The sequence below is a fragment of the Tachysurus vachellii genome, chromosome 5, assembly GCF_030014155.1.
Source record: "Tachysurus vachellii isolate PV-2020 chromosome 5, HZAU_Pvac_v1, whole genome shotgun sequence".
Taxonomy (NCBI): domain Eukaryota; kingdom Metazoa; phylum Chordata; class Actinopteri; order Siluriformes; family Bagridae; genus Tachysurus; species Tachysurus vachellii.
This window is the reverse complement of record NC_083464.1, coordinates 23091064-23111635: the sequence shown is the minus strand read 5'-3', so window position 1 is coordinate 23111635 and position 20572 is coordinate 23091064. Positions and strand designations below refer to the sequence as shown.

Sequence of the window (20572 nt, the reverse complement as noted above, 5' to 3'; positions counted from 1 at the left end):
AGTGCCCAACTACCAAGGATGATTTGTTCTCACCAGAAATCTGAATTCTGTGCTCTGGCATATTACATCTGAGAATAAAGCTTTATCTGGTAGGTACCACCAGTAAAGCAAAACTAGTTAATTAATAGTAGATGTGTGGCCAAGGCTGACCTGCACATGTTTCATCATCTTAATACTTAAGAACATATAAAATCTCAATAAAACCTTGCACTGTGGCTGAATACCATGATGACTAATGTTGTGTGACAAAATTACAGGCAGTGCCATGGCCACTATACAGTCACAATCTGGACTCACTTGGCAAATAGATGACAGGAGAATGAAGGAAATCCAATTCCAGCCCCAGTAAGCCAAATCTTCAGTCTCAGGGACAGTCTCAGTCTCAGGAACGTACGCAGTATGGCAAGGGAGACTCTCTAAACCTGCTAATGGCACAAATACAGGGGCCCCATTTAGTCGGTGGATGGAGGGCGATGTGAATGTTCTGAGGAATTGGTGCCAAGACACTGAATGCACCAAGGCACTGAGCAACAACCCAGAGTACTAGTAGCTACTCACATGCATAGTGAGTAAAAAACTAACAAGGCTAGCAATGCTAATGTGATAATCCAAAATGGTGCTCCAAAGTAACAGCTTTTAGTATTCTCCACAAAAGAAGCTATAATGTAAAAAAATAGTTACTCACCACGGTAGAAGTGATGAATGAATAGAATAGGAGTCTATTGCCTTCTTTGGAGATAGGATACCTGTAGCTCCGACCATAGTTAAGTACTTATGTAGAGGGCTCCATAGGGTGTATAAACGGTCTGAGATATGTACAAGGTGAAAAGAAGAAAGGGAAAGATGACTGTATGACAGCAGTATTTATTGTGAATACGGTGTCATACTTCACTCCACGAATGTGTTGAAAGGTCTCAGCATATGTGCACAAGAATCACAAGTGATTCACACCACCCTTGTCTTTCACATGAGAAAAATATTATCATGGGATGTTCATTTTGCATGTTCTGCTTATTGATTGTGCATTTTGAGGTATTTCTCTATACATGTGCAAAATACAGGGTGGTGGCAGTGTTTATTTTGTGCTTGTGATTGACTAAGCCTGAAAGTCACTTGTAGCACAAATTATTCTGTGGAGAGACCACTTATTAAATTTGCAGAAGCATGTTGTTTGAAAACAAAATTATACCATATAGTATAAACCATTTAGTCCAACTGATGGGAAAGTTTATCTAAATTATGCCTTAGAATCAACGGCATAACAATCAGGGACTTTTCCTAATAATTCACTGTTATTACCATGATAATGTTTGTTGTATATGAGATATTTGTGCACATTTGCCACTCTTATACAGACATCCTTTGAAAAGATTTTCATTCACATATACCTTGTCAACATAATGCACACTCTTGTCTATATTCTTTTATTTATTTATTCATATTGTATTCCGAACAGTTTTTTAGTTTTTGTCAGCATCTTACTAAAGATTCATGTATCACTTTACTCTCTGAGAACTAGCTATGGTTACTGGGGACACTGAGTGCAAACAAAAATCTGTTTTATATATATTGCTTCCTCCCATTTTTTTCATGGATGTACTTCACTTAGTTATTCTTTGTAAATCACCCGCAGCATGCCCAATATTGGTGTGTATGATTTATCACTATGCGCACACAAATTAGCGCTTGTTATTTCAGACCATAGTAAACCATGACCTTAACCCACACATACAAAAATCTCACAGCAATGTTTTAAATGCATCTCATGACCTAGTGGATCTCAACTCCGGTACTAGAAAACCACTGCTTAAATGATTCAAGTATTTTCCACACCGAACAACCTTGGCGCAACCATTTCAACCATCTCCTAAATTTGATCAGAGAACTGGGGCAGAAATATACCTTTAAATCTATGCATTACAGTGGGTTCTCCAAAAATATCCTAAATCCTATAGGGCACTAAGGAAGGCCATTTACCATTGTAAGTAGTAGGAATAATGACTGCTTGTTCATTTTACTTTGTTACATACATTACTATCATGCAACTGTTCAGTACAGTAACAGTACACGGAGTGCAGTATAGCCCAGACTCTTGCTTCATTGTCATCACATGCACCTCTTCAATCATACTGTCAATTCATTAATGCATTACATTTTGATTAGAATCAAATTGATCATCATCTTTAATAATCAGTCAACAGAAGCAAGAACACAGTAGCTACTGGTCTCTGTTTTTTGCTAAGTGAGAGAACTGACAGGTATAAGCAGTGTGAACCATGAATTCAAATTGTGAAGCAAATACATGTAAATGTTAATGTTTTAGAACTAAAATAAAAAGTTAAATATAAGTGTAAAGCATAGTTACCAAACATTAATTTAGAGTGAAGCATAACAAGAATCACATGGAGAAACAAATATGCTTTCAAATACCCACAGATGGATGGCTGAATGGATGATTGGATGACTTGTCATGAAAGAAAAGAATAATAATTGTAATTACTTCAGGCAGTATTAATAAAGCATATTAAAGCAGTATTAAACAATAATAAAAAAAATACTCAGGGATTAGAGTAAGATATGGTTGGATGGATGAATGTGTATAGTATATGTATGAATGTATAGAAAGATGAGAATATTAGACTTGGTTTTTGTCTTTTCTTAATTCACAGGCACTAATGTTTTCACAGTCATATAGGAGGAATAAAATTGAAAAATGTTTCCAGTATCTAGAATTGCTACAAAGCTAAAACATTTAAAACTATTCTCTAACACTTCCTCCAAGAATACCAAATATAATTTATATATATATATATATATATATATATATATATATATATATATATATATATATATATATATATATATGTTAGAATATTTATGTATATATATATTTGTACATATATATATTGTATATAAATGATTCAAATGAGACCTCCAATGATAAAAGTTCATTCACAGCATTACATGATACATTCTAGGGGAAAAAGTAAAAATAAACAAACAAACAAACAAACAAAAAACAGGGTATATATTGTGATATATTTTTCTCAGCAAAATTAAGCTACATGGAAAAATTCTGTTCTGTACATGCAGTCAAAGAGTACTGTGTTAGTGCCTTTCAAGGGTCAGTGAAAGATCAAGTGTACATACACCCCACTGGACCCATTCAACTGTCCCTCAGCCCTTGCCCCACTCCACGGTGTAACCACGAGCATGACTTCCCCAAGCATCATCAGAAAGCTGACCAAGATGGGCTTAGCAGCTGTTTTAAAGAATTCATTTACACAAATCGCACTTGATTACCTGAGCATATTCATCCCCAAACATATGCGATTATGTGCACCCTTTCATAAATGGGCAAAGTAATTAATCATATTGCAAATATTAGCAAATTTGTTTTAAAAAAGTCCCCATTAAAGCAATACGTTGTACAGAAAGACATCACAGATCCTATTAAAAAGCGGAATCTCGGGTAAAGGGTGTTTTAATCTAGAACATGTGCAAGTACTTCACATCCTGATGAGTGTGTTTTTTCATGATATCTGCATTCAAAATGCTACAAGTCTAAAGGTATTTCTACTATTTGCTACATTATGTTAAAGCTACATTCAACTACAACAAGGGCAAAAGAGTTGTGCCTGATGTCAAATAAATTTCAGCAACATTTCATGATGTAAGCTAATCTAGAAGACCTAAAGCCCTGATATGTGCTCAGTTTATGTGTGTTGGCACCAGTGTTCATTCTTATGAATAATGATGGTCTTATTGATTTGCCCTTGATGTATTAAATGATGCATTTACTGGCATAAGCCAAAGCATTTGTGCTTTCTAAAATTATTTCTTTTTGCACTGGAAATAGTGTCTGCCAAATAATTATTAAAAGATGGTGGAGAGAGCTGGGAACACACTCAGTACCTTATATCTGCAAAATTACTTAACTATTGAACAAATAATGGAATTACAATTAAGTTTAAAAGACATGATTCAGTATTCAGTATTATTAACTAATTTTAATATAATGTAGCCATCTAGTGCCAATTATAGATATTGCAACCCTCATTTTGGTTAAGACAGTTACGTATTGCTTGTGTTAAATACTCTAAGCCAACAAGAGAGATCAAATATCATGGGTCCACTCTAAAAATCTGAATTCTCTGTGTTATTTGGCATCCAAGACTAAAGTTCTACTATTTAACTTCAGACACAGCTACTCTACATTTACTAACACAGTGAGCGCAATAGATAGAATAAAAAAGGAGTAGTGGGAACCTGGAGTAAGAAAAGAAATCCATACAGAAAAACTGCTACATGTATTCTGTTTTTGTCCTTAGTTGTTTTCCTGTTAAAATACATCGCAGACTATAGTCACATCCCTGTTTGACACCACGGCATCAGAGTTCTGACAAGCGCCAATAAATTTCTGTTAATGGGATTTGATTGGTTGATGTTGTTGCATTACATCATAGGAAATGCAAGTACTCTGGAATCTTGACTCTAAACAAATTAGGTCAAAGGTCAGACATCACTGTTCAATATGGTCTTGAGAGTTGAACACAAACAGAAAAAATGTCACTGCATCACTGTGATGAAACACAGCGAAAAATATGCAAGGCCAGTTGTCAGCCAGTGAAGTGATTTTGGCCACAGCCAGCGTGCCGAAAAAGCAAACTAAAAATCTATAAAGCAACTTTAGTCTTAATGGTTTCCATAGTCCATAAAATTCCCATTGAAGCAAAAGAGTCTTTCTTGAATGACAGTGTGTGTGTAAACATGACATCATTATTCACAGATTCTAGATCCACTGTTCTCATTGGAGGACAGGACTACGGACGACATTGTAATGCTCAGTTCCGAGCGAAAGTGGAGCACAGCTGGTCTTTCCGTGGTTAGGGAGACAGCCTCTGCCATCTCATTTCCTGTTGTGATATCACCACCACTGTCCCAGACTCTGGCGCCATCATGGCAGTCGTAGTCACTGCCTTGTTCCTGATGCAGCGCGTGTATGTGTGTCACAGTCCATTTGCACCTCACCATAGAGCTCACACACATGTGCAGCAACGAAGCCTCGTGTCATACTTCGCTTTCAAGGCTGGAAAAGTGGGCAGACCCACGTCGTGAGCACAGACTTTTTGCTTTAAGGGGCAGGTGCGGAGAGTAGAAGCGTCGGGGCTGGGGCACAGAGCGTAGTCTCTGGTATTGAAGTTTAGCACTAGCACTAGCCCCTTTTGTGGTACCAGGTGACAATACCGGTGGGGGAGACATGGATGCAGAAGAAGGGGGTTGTGGTATGGGTACAGGAAGAGAGGAAGGTGCAGAGCTTGCAGGGAGTGAGGGCAGTAAGGATTGGGTAGGGGAGGATGCTGGCTCTGGATGTTGAGCTTGCTGGGTGCTGAGGTTGGACTGACTGCCAGATTTGGCACCATCAGGTTTGGGGGGAAGTTTGGGTCGGGAGCCTGCATTTAGACTGTGGCAGTGGGGCAGCAGTTCCTCCTGACTGTGGGAGGTGGCACTGCCCCTTTTAGACCGACAGGGCACTCTACTGTGGCTAATCTGTGAGTACGAACACGATCCCATATCCTGCTCCCTCTCTCGAGCCCTCTTCCCTTTGCTCTTTGACCTACTGTGACCTCGTTTCTCACTTTTCATTGGCAGCTTATCAACTGACCAGTACCTTCGAGGAGGTGGTAGTGATGCTGGAGGAGGTGGCCACTGTGAGCCAAGACCCCCACTTCCACCCCCAGAGCCCCACCCAACCCCTGCTCCTGAACCCCAAAAATCTCCACTCCAACCTTCATTTCGACCTAATACTGAATCATCCCTGCTGTTAATACTTCCCCCTTTCTCTCGGGCAGGGTAGGTGCCAAAAAACCAACCCCCACCTCCAATTCCGCTTGCCCCTTCTGCCCCATTGCCCTCCCAATACCTTTCAAACTGACCAAACTCCCCTGATGACCCATCATCAGAATAACTCTCATCTGCCCTAATGCGATCCCTCTCAGACTCAGACACAGCCCCTCTTCCCCCTGCCCTTCTCAATCTTCCCTCCACTCTTACTCTTTCTTGCTCCCTTTCCTGTTCCTCCTCTACTTCATCATCTTGCTCTTCATCCTCAGAGTCCCATTCATGGAAGGACAGCCCCTCTCGGGTGTGTGCCCGGCCCCTCTCATAGTGTAGGAGCAATGGTCGACGTTCACCACCCCTCCCAGCCATATCTCGCTCTGCTCCACTGCTCCTCCTTCGCTTGGTTGATGGAAGAATATTATGTAATGAAGAAGGAGGTGAGCCTCCAGATGCTTCTGTACCACCTCCACTGACCCAGAATTTAACAGAAGTAGGAAGTTTGTGGAGATTTGGGTATCTCTTGCTAGATGGTCTGTGGCGTGAATGGCTACTCTTTGCCCGCCTTACTCTATTCCGACCTCCACCACTCTCCTCATCTTGTTCATCTCCCACATCCTCCCCTCCATCTCTGTTCTCTCGCTCTCTCTCTCCTTCCCAACCTAAGAGACTTCCCTTTTCTCCAAATGTGCTCCGGTACTGGTTTGAAAAGGTGGCGTACTCTCCCTCTCTTTCTCCGTCACCCTCTCCCTCTCTCTCTACCTCTACATCACCTTCATCTGGCTCTGAATGCTTTCCAGTGGATGCCTTCTTCTTCTTCTTTGCCTTCATAACCTTTTTCTTTTTCTTCTTCACCTTCCGCCGCTTACGCTCCCTCTCTCTTTCACGTTCTTCTCTCTTTTTCCTCTTTTTGTTTTTTTTCTTTTTCTTTTTCTCTCTCTCTCTTTCTTTCCTGTGCCTTTTCTCCCTTTTCCGTTCAGTGTCACCAGATCCTCCCCCGTTTCGCTCTCTCTCTCTTTCCCCCCATCCTGCCCACCACTCTTGAAGCTGAGCAAGCTGACTGCTACCTCTCTCCCTCAATCTGTTGCCTTCTCTCTCTCGCTCACGCTCTCCAAATGAACCACGGGGCTTGCGTGGGGGTACAGGGGGTGGTGGTGGACCATGTGTAAGAGATCTAGGGGACAGGATGGAGCGCTCAGGCATATTGTTATGTCGGTTGTGTCCCTGCAGAAGACTGGACTCCTCTGTCAGCTCATCTAAGTCTTCTTCCTCTTCCTCCCTATCCCTGGTGCTGCGTGAGGTAGTGCTGGAGGTGGTTGAGGGAGAGGTGGATCGAGAAGAAGAGGCAGAGGATGTGGTAGAGGAACTGGTGCTAGAGGTAGAGGAGGACGTAGAGGTATAAGGAAGAGAGAGTGATGGCGATGGTGGTGTGTATGATGGGGAAAGTGTTACAGGTACTGGAATAGGAAGAGGGGGCGAAGGTCTGGGCCTTCGACCTATGTCCCTTCCACCTCCTCTCCGGCCTAGGGGCAGAATGTTTTCATACAGTGGGCCACCAGACTCTTTTGTTTTTTTGGGCCTCCGCTTCCTCCAAAGGGATGAGGGAAGAGGAGGAGAGGGGTGCTGCAGTGGGGGGTTAGGTGGCAGTGGGGCTGGAGTCTGACTTTTAGGTGGTAGCCTAGGAGTGCCCAAAGACTTCACCCCCTTCCCCTGACCCCCTCCACCAGTACACACTCCCACCTTCTTCCCCACCCCATGGTCCATGCCCTTCTCCTGGTAGAAAGCCAAGGTAGCTGGTGGGGGTTGCTGATGGTTCCTGGGAGCTGATTTTGGAGTCTGTGTGCCTGCCTGTTGGTCCATACATGGTCCCAAGCCTTCAGGGTCAATGGGGCCATAATAGCGCTTGTATCCATCCAAAGTGCTTCCAGCAGGTCCACTCCCTGCCCATGTAGGAACTAACTTTTGTGGGAAGGTCCCCATGTCAGATAGGCCCCCTCTGAGGTTCATGGGCGTGGTGGCACTGGCAGATTTGGGCAGTCTCCAGCGGTCCACAACAGCCAGTCTGCGGTCAGGTCGGGGCAGAAATGTGGAGCATGGGAGAGGAGCGCCTAGAAGTGGCGTGGTAGAGGGCCCCAAAGATCCCCCAGAATGTACCACCGAAGGAGGGGACCCAGGTAGGGGGGTCTTATAGGTCTGTGGAGGCTGAGGTGGGTGTTGTTGTTGCTGCTGCTGTTGCTGTGGCACCATGGCAATGGCTTGATTGGTGACACCTGCTGTGACAATATGGGATGAGGGAGGGGCTGACACCACAGAGGGATGATGGTGGGTGGGTATGATGACTTTGGGTCCACCTTGGGCAGTTTCATCCTCAAAACTGCAACAGCTATACATTCCCTGAGAAAGAAATAGAGAGCAAAATAAAAAAAGATTTTGGCAACAGAGGATGTTATTTTGTTAGTTGTCAAAGAAATAAGATTGTTGGTCTGATATGATTTTCCAGCAGGCTCAGCTATTCTGGGGTGTATGGGGATTTGATTTAGGAAAGAGACTAAGCCTGAAGTTTTACACATCACCCTTACAGGATTAGCATCACTCTGATTCTACCATGAAATATCTCGTAAACAGCAAAACACACTATATATGTGTCATAATGATATACTCATCCACTTTTCTCTCATCTTTTGTCTCCTATAATCTCCTCCATTTTGCTATATCTGTCTGCCTGCATTTGGCTGCCCTTCTTACCCTGCTGAAGGCAAGTAGAAAGTCCAGTTTTCCAGCTTGGCCCATTCTGCTCATGCAATGGCGGAGTCTCCAATAGACAAGATGCTCCCAGGCAAACACCAGGAGACTCAAGCCCATGGCCACCAGCAACATGTAAAAGACTCCAGCCATATTGTCAATGTCCAGCTTTGAGCTCATCACTTCAATTTTATCATTGTGGCATATCCCTGAAAGCCAGAGACGTTCCAGCATCTCAATTTCATCTGAGAAGAAAAGAGAAGAGTTAGCTACTCTTTACACTACATAAAAAAACTGTTTATACTACATAAAAGATATGAATAAAATTCAGGAAGTTAATAAATATATATAGAACAGATATATATTCTTCACTTTCTAAATTGCATACTAAATCAAATGATACCATTAATTATATATACACTCATGCATACTGACCACAATATCTGATCAAGAGTACTATTTACAGTGTTATACAAAGTATGTCCGTGTTGAATGAGAGACAGAGAGAGAGAGAGAGAGAGAGAGAGAGAGAGAGAGAGAGAGAGAGAGAGAGAGAGAGTCAGGTTTAGACAATTCCTTGTGAATGTGAAGTTAGAGAATAAAGTAAGAAGCAAAACAGGCAAAAAAATGTTTGACTTTATTTGGACACTCCATTGTGTCAGAGAAAACGTGCAGGAAAGTAGAACGGACAAAATGGAAAAAGACAAAAATGTAGATAAGATTGTGACATAATGACAAACAGCAGGAGCATATTTTCAGTTCCATGAGGAGTACTGTACATAAAAAAGAGAGATGAGGATACAGCAAGAGAGGGACAATGTGAAAACAATAGACATTATACAAGTATATGTGTTTCACAGTGTGAAAGAGCAAAAACCTACTGGAATGAAATGAAGAATAAAATAAGTCATAAAAGCAATAACAAATAGAGAAGATGGATTGAAGGGTGAGATCAAAATCATTTAATCGTGGTAGATTTTGGACATCCTGATTGTAGGAGCAGACTACAAACACTAGAATGTTTGACATTCTGCTTCAATCGGTAGAAAGACAATTACCGATCCAATATAAAACCACTCTGACAAATTTTGGTTTTAAGTCTAAAAAAAAATTAGAAGTCAGGAAATTTATTTCCAAAATATTTTAGCAATGCTTTAGAGACATTACAAAGAGAAGCAAATGGTGGCAGTATTAAGATAGAAAACCTGAGTGCATGCATTTATGAATGGAATGGCATGGGACTATTGCAAGTGATTGATAATTTGAAGATAATACATTTCAGAAATTTATTATTTTTATCACAAATTTAATTGAATTGAAATCTTCAGCAACACATCAATAAAACTCTATCCCTGGCTAGGGGCTCAAAAATAATAGCTACATGATTATTCTCATCTTTTTATTAGCATTATATTGTTGCTGAATAAAATGAGTGGAAATTACAAAGTAAAACTAAATAAATTCTTAAAGGTCATCAAGCCCGGACTGATGATGTTCTATTCTTGTATGAAGTCCTGAAACAGCCGGAAAACATAATGTCTCATCCACTCAGTGGCGGAAAGTTTAAAAGACAGATCTGTTAGCAGCTGTTTGATGAATTTAACACTACTTAATTGTGACACAAAAAGTGATCAGAGGATGCAAATTTGAATCCTGATGATGTTGCAACCATATGTGTCTGGGAGCCCAAGAGAGCAAACTTGGCAGTACTGATATTGTATTATACTATCTAAAAATATCTAGACGAAAATATTAAGAATATAACTTATTGTCATCCTTTGATCACAAATCTCACGAAATGTCTTCAATGTATAACAAAAATTAAAGAACCAGCCTTGCTTTTACAATACTTTCAAGGGTCTGTAGATATGGACAGTTTACCACAAGTTTGTTAGGTATAAGCAGACGAGTATCAGTTTGTTTTCACAAGATACAAATTAGGCCATAAAAGGGGCCATAAATTTAATCACAACCAAACTTTATTCAGCTCTTTAGCTGTCTAGAGGTAATGATGGTCTTTTTATTTTTCCTTGGCATGACAAATGTTGCTTGATAGGCACGGTTAGGTGGTCTTTTTTATTTATTTTTTACAAATACTATTTAACACCATTTAATCTGAGATAATAGCCAGGTATGACACCATCTGTGTGACCTACAGTCCCAGTCCGACTCTTAACTATCATCAGTCTAATGCCAGCCACAAACCTGGGTCAGACCCAAGAGAATATCACCAAAAATATCCGGCAGATTATTACTACAGTTTATTACTTCAACAAAGCATTTTGTTTTACTTTAACAATAGGACTAGGCTACACTAGAACTGCTATATTAAGACATAACCTTGGTATTTCATAATATGTAACACTGGAAATATTTAATATAGTGGCTTTAGATGAAATGTGTTACTAAAATATAATATATACAATATAATTCATGAGGTTGTGTGTGGAAAGTGGAACATTCTAATATGATGGTGTGGAATTTATAGTCTAGAATTGATTGCATTCTCCAGTGAACAGTATTTTTGTTATATTTAACAAACAAGGTAAGGACACTCCATAGATAACCAGCAAAAATCATTTGAAATCATTTGAAACTATTTAAATGCTTGAAAAGCACTTGCTATCAAAGAAACCAAGAAAAACAAAAAAAAACTACACATGAAGAAGTACTGTATTGATAGCTGTTAGGCCTATGTGATGAAGCTCTAACAGGACGTAACGAGTAAGACATTACTGTCTGAGAGGTAGACGGAAGGAGTGAAAGATTAGAGGAGAATGTCGAGAAGAGAAGGATTACTGTCAGCAGGTTGGAGAGGGTAGAAAGAATAGAAGAGATACACAGAATCACCACCTGTGAAATGCTCTTGAAATGCAGCAGGAAAAAAACTAATCAGCCTACAAAGCAAGTCATTAGTGTCAACAACCACTAAACCATCATGCTTTTTAATGTTCCAAAAGTGAAGTGGGTGCAGATTCACAGAAAATAAAACCACAGAAATCACACATAAACAAATGGAGAGAAAAATACAAACAGCACAATTCGTTTCGTATATAGAAATGTCATGACACGGTTAGCTGTTTAATTGTGGCATTAGCTGATGGGACCTGGCATCAGTGAGATGTTCTCACAGCAGGGACTTGGCAAACACACACAACCACACACACAACCACACACACAGACACACACACGTGTACACTGAATGCCAGTGAGGATTAAAAACAGTGAGCAAACCATCAACCTCTTAGTAGCCATAAGAATGGCCAAATCTTATTGCTATCTTATTGCTATGAAAGCAGTACTGGACAGTGGGGTGCAGTAGCAATGTTCCTCTTTCGTCCTTTTTGTTTTTTATATTTGTATTTTTTGGTTTTACGTTTATAAGCTGCTAGCTATTGCTTTTTTGTATATATTTTTTGTTTTCTGTGAGGATTTGTTCAACTAAATCATCTACACCAATAAACCAGTTTGAGGTCCTTCGCTGACATACACAGCTACACAAACAGTGCATAGATCACATAATAATATAATAATAAATTTCCCTGCATTACTATGTAAAAAACCAAACCAATAACTTCATGAAATCCAACATAGAATGAAATCCATTCAGCTCTTTTAACTATCTCAACTTGGGTGCAACCACAAGGTCAGGCTCTTACCATCGCCCACCAGCTGCAGCAGTGCCAAGTCCAGTGGTCGCTTCCAGCGGGAGTTCTTAATGAGGGCAATGCCATAGCCTGTAGTGGCAAACACTTTACCAGAGCCTATAGTCATCACTTTACAGCCCTCGTCCTTACGAGCCATGTAGTTGAGCACTGCGGCATCATAGATAAATGCATCTAGCTTACTGCAGGGGGGAAGGGAGAGAGAGGAAGCAATAGACAGAGAGAAAGGGAAATGCTGAGAAGGCAGTGTGAAAATTCCTGCTTCTCAGATTTATTAGCAAATACAAAAAGTGTAAATAAATGGCGGACATCGGAAAACCACACAGCATGATTAACAATTCACAATATTTAAATCATTTATATTAAACTATTATAAAACACAATAAATGTGTCGCAAAGGGCCTTAAAAACGACCCTTAAACACATAAAGGAGAGCTGATTGCAAATACTGTAAGTAGTGCAAAGATAAACTAAAAAACACCTTCAAAAGATAAACTGTAATAATTGAAGTATTACATGATACACACCAACACAGTAGTTAACTTTTGCACAAAGGGGGTAAACACATGGCTCACAAGGACTTTTTTTCTTTTTGCCCTAGCCATTTTATCGTTGACCAGATATTCACTTGGCAGTCATACTATTCATTACATTTCCAGCATTTGGCATTACTTTGCTTTCAGAATACTTTTAGCCAAATTCCTTGGCACTGAATCATACATAGGCATCCATTTCATGCACCTAAGTGGTTTAAAAGATTCCTTAATTATTTAGTACTGGTCACCTTAGTCATTGTGAGTAATGGAGAATATTTCATAATGTGCTTGCTTGTGGTTTGTTCTCTCTTTACTTCTAGAGTGGCATAATCTAAGTTTCATCATTTATGGGCTTTTTGTTCATGATAAATCAAGGAGTAAATGTCAAACGTCCAATATGATTTAAGTACAGTCTTAGGTGACAGGGATTTATCTTAACTCAGTAACTCTTTCTCTTTTGACGTGTCCTTTCAAGTATATATTTTAAAACAGGTTTTAATAATAGTTTGTAAAACATGGGTCAACACCTTTCCTCATATTTACTGTACATGGTTTGGTCCTCAGTTCAATGGGGAAGTCGTGGACTAATGGTTAGAGAGATTTACTCCTAACCCTAAGGTTGTGGGTTCAAGTCTCGGGCCGGCCACGACTGAGGTCCCCTTGCGCAAGGCACCTGATCCCCAGCCGCCACAGCATAAATGGCTGCCCACTGCTCTGGGTGTGTGTTCATGGTGTGTGTGTTCACTGCTGTGTGTGTGCACTTTGGATGGGTTAAATGCAGAGAACGAATTCTGAGTATGGGTCACCATACTTAGCCCTATGTCACTTTCAGGTTAGTGTCTTGTATGGAGATTTTACATGTTCTCGCCTTGTCATGTGGGTTTCTACCAGGTTCTCTGGTTTACTGTTATGATTAGTAGACTGACTATATTAAATGGCTACAAATGGTAATCCACTTTAAAAATCCACCAAAGCCACAACCAGGACTGAGCAGTTAAATGTGTATGAATATGAGGATAAATGATCATATATTTAAAACATATGATTAGTGCTGTTTTATCCTTATATCTTGCACGGTCACGGTGGAATGGCAAGTCACCCTGGATCCACATACATGGATCCACTTGTGTACAGTATACAATCAATATTACTATTTAACATTAGAAACCAGGGGAGGTTCTAGTTTCTAGAATTAGGCCTTTATTGAACACACAGTCACAGACACAAACACACACAAACACACTGCATGCACACTTGATAACAGCTAAACTAAATCATGGGTGTAAGTTGAGAACAACTGGCGGTGTTTTTTGTAAACCACTTCAATAAGTCTCTACAATAATCAGGTACAAGCATTCACAGCCTCCATTCAATAAAAGAAATAAGCAGCTCAGTGCAACTGAGAGCAATCAAGAGGGCAGTGCATTAATAACAACATTTGGCAACACCAATAGTTTAATTTCATCACAAAAAGGGCACGGAGGACTTAACCATTGCACTGATGTTCAACGGTTGCTATACAGTATGAAACTCTCTGCTCTTGGTTTATTTTTAATACTTCACGTTTGTTCTTGTACTGTACCGTTTTCACTCAGAAAAAGTGATGACCACATTAACATAATCAACTACTAATTTATAATTTCAAAATAACCAGTTTATCCACTTAACTAATTATAACCAAACGTATAACATTAGATCATCAAGCTTACTGTATAAATTTGTACCTTCTCTTTTAATGCCAAGACCAAAGATGCTCATATAACAGCAATTATAGCAATAATTAATATAATTAAGAGAAGCTGTAAAGCAATATATTTTTACAGGAAAACATTGAATAAAGTGCATTTACGTGCAAATGATCTTTTTACCTTCTTTTTTTCTTTGTTTTTGGAGAAAGCAACAAGACTCCAAGCTACTTACCTGTCTATGATTTCAAATGCAATGAATAATGCCTTGAAATATTAACATTTTTATTGGTTTTGAATATGTGTGTGTAACATTGCTGTTGTTTCATTTGTTTTTTTTTGGTGCTACTCCAAAAATAAATTAAGTACGAAACTTGCCATTAATCATTTCTGAATGTGAACAATGTGTGCTTGTAAAGATGTTACTCTTTGTGTTGGAGTGTATCAATTCTGTCTCACTTGTAAGTGCCTAACAAAATTAGCTTCCCAGCCATTTTAACAATGACTTAAAAAAATGACAATTTGTTTGTTACAAACTGAGGCCATGAAAGTGAAAAGTCACATGATCTGATGCTCACTGGTGGCCATTTACAGAGTAGAGCTTTTACATTATGAGCATGAGTGAATGAGAGAGAGAGAGAGAGAGAGAGAGAGAGAGAGAGAGAGAGAGAGAGAGAGAGAGAGAGCGCACAGAGAAAGAATGCATAAATCATAGGTATTTGAGGAAAAAGAGATAAAGAATCTGGCAACAAGTATGAAAAAGTGCAAGCACATCACAAAATGAATAACCTTAAACTGCAGAGCATTCCAGGTCGAGATGTGAAATGGATTTGGATGTTTGATGAAATGAAAAAAAGATATCAAGAGTCAGCAAGACAGATGCAGCACAAACCCCGTCTTCAGGTTGGTGATGGCTTCTTCCACTCCTTTCTGGTTGTATTTAATCATGTAGTGGTGCATGTCGGGGTAATTACTGCGAATGTTCTTCTCTGTGCTGCCATTCGGGACCGTTCCAAACTTCAGGGGCGGATATTGTTCAGTAGGGTGCTGAAACTGAGGAAAATAAGACATGAGGAAATACAAAAACTGAGGTATGTATTAGCTCAAATATAGAGTAGGGATGACTGGATATAAGTGTGAACAAAACTGCACACAAAAACATAAGAGAACTATAAAGTTATGTGAGGTTAAGTGTGTCAGCTAATCACAGAGCTTGGACTTTTCTATTAATCATTATGCCTGAGACAATATTAGGAAAAATCCTTGGGAGGAACCAGACTCAATAGGGCAACAATCTTCATCTAAGTGACACCAGATAATGATAAAATCATATATTGTTATATAATATTCACATCAAGCATCAACATGTATAAAAAATATGATCTCTGTGTCTTTGTTACTAGTATGGATATTGTTATCAGATGGGCTGCTTTGAGTATTTCTATAACGGCTGATCTTCTTCAAACAGAAAACAAAAAATATCATGCAAATGGAGGGTCTGAAGTCTGAAACAGCTTTTTGATGAGAAAGATCAGAGGAGAAGGATCAGACTCGTCTGAGCTGACAGGAGGTCTATAGTAACTCAAATAAGTACTCTATACAACTGCAGTGAGCAGAAAAGCATTTCAGAGGACACAAGTTTTTATAGAAAAGAACACAATCCATGCTGTTGTTTCTTAATACTGTATATATTTGCTGCAGTTATAAGCCAGATTTCTGTCATATTCCCATTGTAGACCTTTAAGTAATTAAACCGTGTAAGTAATTAAATGTGGTAATGAGTCTGGAGTTGACTTCAGATATGAAAGCGATTCCCTGAAAAAGTATGAAAGAAATTCCCAGTACTAAATTGTTTTAAGTCTCATCTTTGCACTTCTCCCTAACAATAATATTCCCCTCAAGGCTGGTTGTTGCTGGAATTATTTTTTACATCAACCAAAAATAACTGGAGCTCAAAGCCAGGTATGATGATATAGCATGTCAAGAACCATTCAAAATGGCCATTCTTGGTTGTATACAACCCTCTTGCTTGTAACTGAAAGGCTGCTGAGACTTGCTGAGCTTCAGAGTGCTCATCTTAAAATCCATTCATGATGAGAATTGAATTAAATGGCTCCCTTGTTGAGACACTTCCTCCCCTTAATCATTATCTGACTCTATGTCCTGCAGAATTAGCTCCAAAAACTGCTCATATTTGCTCATACAGCTGGTTTTTCTTTTTTCTTTTTGGAAGGAACCCAGAGTCTGATGCAGAATTATTTATCTTTTTGTCCTTCCTGCTATGCGTCCCACGATGAGGTGTATAGTGTTTGAAAATAGAAAACAGAAAATAACATAATTCCTCACACTGCAGAGGATAAAAAGGATAAGACCCGCACTCTGATTCCCATTATGTCTGCGTATGAAATGTACAAGACATTACAAGTTACATTACAAGACAATTTCTCACACTACCGAGGTTAAAAAACAAAAGGATGTTAAAGAGTAAAAAGATAAGGAGGACTGCGATGGTACATACTGTATGCCTATGAGCTGTTGACTCAATTCTGAAAATTATAAGAGTTTTTCTATAATCTGTATGAGTCACTCTCTGGTTAGGGTGAATAATGGAAAGAGACACTTACATGCTTAGGGAGCCTTCTTTTGGAAGGTGAGATCACAGAGTGCAAAAGCAAATTGTTCTTTTTTTTAATATTTATTTATTTATTAATTCATTCATTCATTCATTTTCTAACGCTTATCCGAACTACCTCGGGTCACGGGGAGCCTGTGCCTATCTCAGGCGTCATCGGGCATCAAGGCAGGATACACCCTGGATGGAGTTATTTATTTATTTATTTATTTATTTATTTATTTATTTATTTAAATGCAAATACCAAATATGTAAAAGTTTTAATAAAAAAATTTACCATTTTATTTCAACAGAAATATTCCAACAGTCTAAAATCTCACTGTAATATGAATTTATTTAACAGTTAAGGCTGTTCTTTTTTTTTCATATGAATGAAGAATATTTTTGTTTTCACAACAGGCATGCAACTGAAGTGAAATATGGAAGAGCAAGGTTTACACACGCAACTGGTTTAAAAGCATTGATTAAAGTGGCAGTGTAGTGTGCCTCAGTTAGAGCGTCAATAAATGTTGACAATAAAAGACTATTTAGAGCAGTTTCTTGGGTTGTTAACACATAAAGAGAGGAAAATTGACATATTGAAAGATGTGTGTCTTTATCAAGAAAGACCTTCTATTCCAGCCAGACAATAAGCTACCTCTGTTCCAAAATGATCCCTTAAGGAAAAGGACTGTCATCATCTCTATTTCTATTTATACAGAGTTATTACCTTCAGTCAGTTAAAAATTGCTATTGTTGCTGAACCTAAACAATAAGCATGGCATGACCAGATCAGCTTTGTTCATGATCTGGACAAACATAAGGTCATACGTTTAATTTATTTGCACTGATTTAAATGTCATTTTGTATAACCTGCTGTAAATCATCAGCAATGTGAGTGAAATGTGTAGAATAGTGTTTATTAAAAGACGCTATTACTAGAAATGTTTAATGCAGGATATTTTGTTAGATTCTAAAAGTTTAGAATTAGATTTCAAATTCTAGATGTAAGAGAGATAGAATAAACTTGAGACAGAAAGTAAACAATGGCTAGACAAGGGCACATGCAGCCATTTTAGCTGGTGACTGGACTGTTTGTGGTTAGAACCAAAAGCTTGCAATAAGGGTATTTTCATTTCTCACTGCCTCTTTACATTGTAAATGTCTCTTTTGACAGTCACCTTAGTTTCAAGATAGAGGACTTCCTTTCTGTCTGTTACAGCCTACAATACTGATACAGCCTACAATACTGATACAATACTGGTTTTGGACTAGTCTCCCCTTTCACTTTCTGCTTCAGCTCTACCAACATATTAGATCGATTCTTTTGCAAGTGAAGATGTATAGGCATTACCTTCTTGTGACTATACACTCACTGAGGACTTTATTAGGAATACTTGTACACATACTCATTCATGCAATTTAATAATCAGTCAATTTTATAGCAGCAGTGCAATGAATAAAATCATGCAGGTACAGACCAACAGCCTTGGGTAATGTTCATCAACCCTCAAAATGGCACACAAATATGATCTCAGTGATTTTTTTGATTTTCCTGGGATTTTCACACACACAACGGTGCAAAGGGAAAAATAAATACGGAGTAAGTAGAAGTTCTACCAACAGTAACACCTTATTGATGAAAGAGATCAAAGGAGAATGGTAAGAGATGGAAGAAAGGCAACAGGAACTGCTTCACCAGCAGAAGATCATGTCATGTTCTACTACTTTCAATCAAGAACAGAAAGCTTTGGCTGCAGTGGACACAGATTCAGCAAAACTGCACAGGTGAAGACTGGAAAAATATAGACTGGTCTGATGAATTTTGATTTCTGCTGAGACTCACAGATGGTGGGGACAGAATTTGGTGCCAACAGCATGACTCCATGGACCCAGCCTGCCTTCTGTCAAGAGTCCAGAAGAAAGTTTTCTTGGCGCACTTTGGGCTGTTAATAGTACTGAGTATTGTTGAGTATTATGGAGTGTTGCTGAGTACTGATGATGATCATATGCATCACTTTCTGCACATACAGTAGGCAGAATAAATGGGCCCTACACAGAAAAATTGGGCCCTACACAGCATTACTATTGTGCTCCTAATAAAGTGCACTGTGAGAGTACATTTATTTTATATGGTTTGCCTGTCATTTTAATTATAATTTTAACAAATATAAACAGTCAAACATCAGACATTGTTCTTTGGTATGTCTTGGCAACCGCACTTACTCTGAGCATCACACTCATACTGTATAATCTTTCCATGGAGCAATAGGTACATGAATGCCATTGTATGTTTTGGATCTTTGACTGATTTCCTTTTGGGTTGTGTTCATTGAATTATAAACAAAAAAATAAACAAAAAAGTATTTGCAAATAAAGTTGGAAATGAGCTTAATTTTATACCATATTTTGGCCTTTGGGCAAACACTGCCTATATACCACTTATTTAATTAAAAAAAAAAAAAAAAAAAAAAAACATTTAAAAAAATTAACCTCTCAGACCATTATTTTCAGCTGACATTATTTAAAGTTTTTTTTTTTGTGCATTTTTACCTTTGAGATCCCTTTCGTTCCTTCCTTTCCTGTCTCTTATTTTGGATCACTGCCTGCAGAATAATTTACTTGCATTGGCTCATTATGGCAGTGTTTGCATAAATTAGATAGTGTAGGTTTGATGTATATAAAGGTACATTTGAGTATGTTATATGGGTATGATGGAATTAAGGGACTAGATTTAGCCATTGTGATCAGATTACCACTCATTTTGATACAGTATTATATACAGTTTCCTGAGTTAGAAACATTTTTTGAATGTTATTCAGTGCCGTCAAATATGTGCTTATTTGCACCGTCAGCACTTAAGAGATTATGTACAATGGACCATGAAATTTCAAAACTTTTCCATAAAATGGTTATGAAATTAGATGATCATTGTTAATGACAATTTTAACAAAACAACTAAACCGTTCAAAAAAGCAGACAAAAATAAGGTAAGGAAAAACTTGAAATTGAAATGGAAAGATGATAAATAAATAAAACAAGATTTTCGTAGAACAAACAAAGCGTAACATTTGTAAATAACAGATTTTAACACAGCTGTCCTTAGGAAAATACAGTAAATAGTGTTTACAGTGAAAACCCAATAAATGCAAAAAAAATCTTTTGTATTTCTTGGAGTAGAGGTGAAGTGGTGTAAATGTGCCAATCACAAACACAGATTTTACTTCCAATAGTGTTGTTAGTTACAGATTGGTTCAGAAATGCTTTAGGGTGCTTTCAGATTTGCCTTTTTTCTACTTTCTAAAATTTCGCGGATCCTGCTACAAAAAAAATGCATCTGGTCAGAAAAAAATTGCTCACTACTGAGATGAGTCCTGGATCATTCTGTCACCACTTAAACAACAACAATTAAAAGATTATTTTAGTTGTATATCTTAATATCAAACAAATGTCTTGTGTACTTTCATTATGTATTATACCCAAGTAAACACTACT

The 20572-nt window shown here is 38.5% G+C and overlaps 1 protein-coding gene across 1 annotated transcript in view; it reads right to left on the bottom strand.

Moving 5' to 3' along the window:
• Positions 1-2985: 2985 nt before the first annotated feature.
• The window catches only part of LOC132846037 (glutamate receptor ionotropic, NMDA 2D), a 71000-nt gene continuing 53413 nt past the window's right edge, over positions 2986-20572 (bottom strand). The window contains exons 12-15 of the mRNA XM_060870549.1: positions 15359-15519; positions 12240-12427; positions 8584-8825; positions 2986-8232 (exon numbers count right to left, since the gene is read on the bottom strand). Of these exons, the coding sequence (XP_060726532.1) occupies positions 5071-8232; positions 8584-8825; positions 12240-12427; positions 15359-15519 (3753 nt within the window). The 3' untranslated portion in view covers positions 2986-5070. The remainder of the gene's footprint in view (positions 8233-8583; positions 8826-12239; positions 12428-15358; positions 15520-20572) is intronic.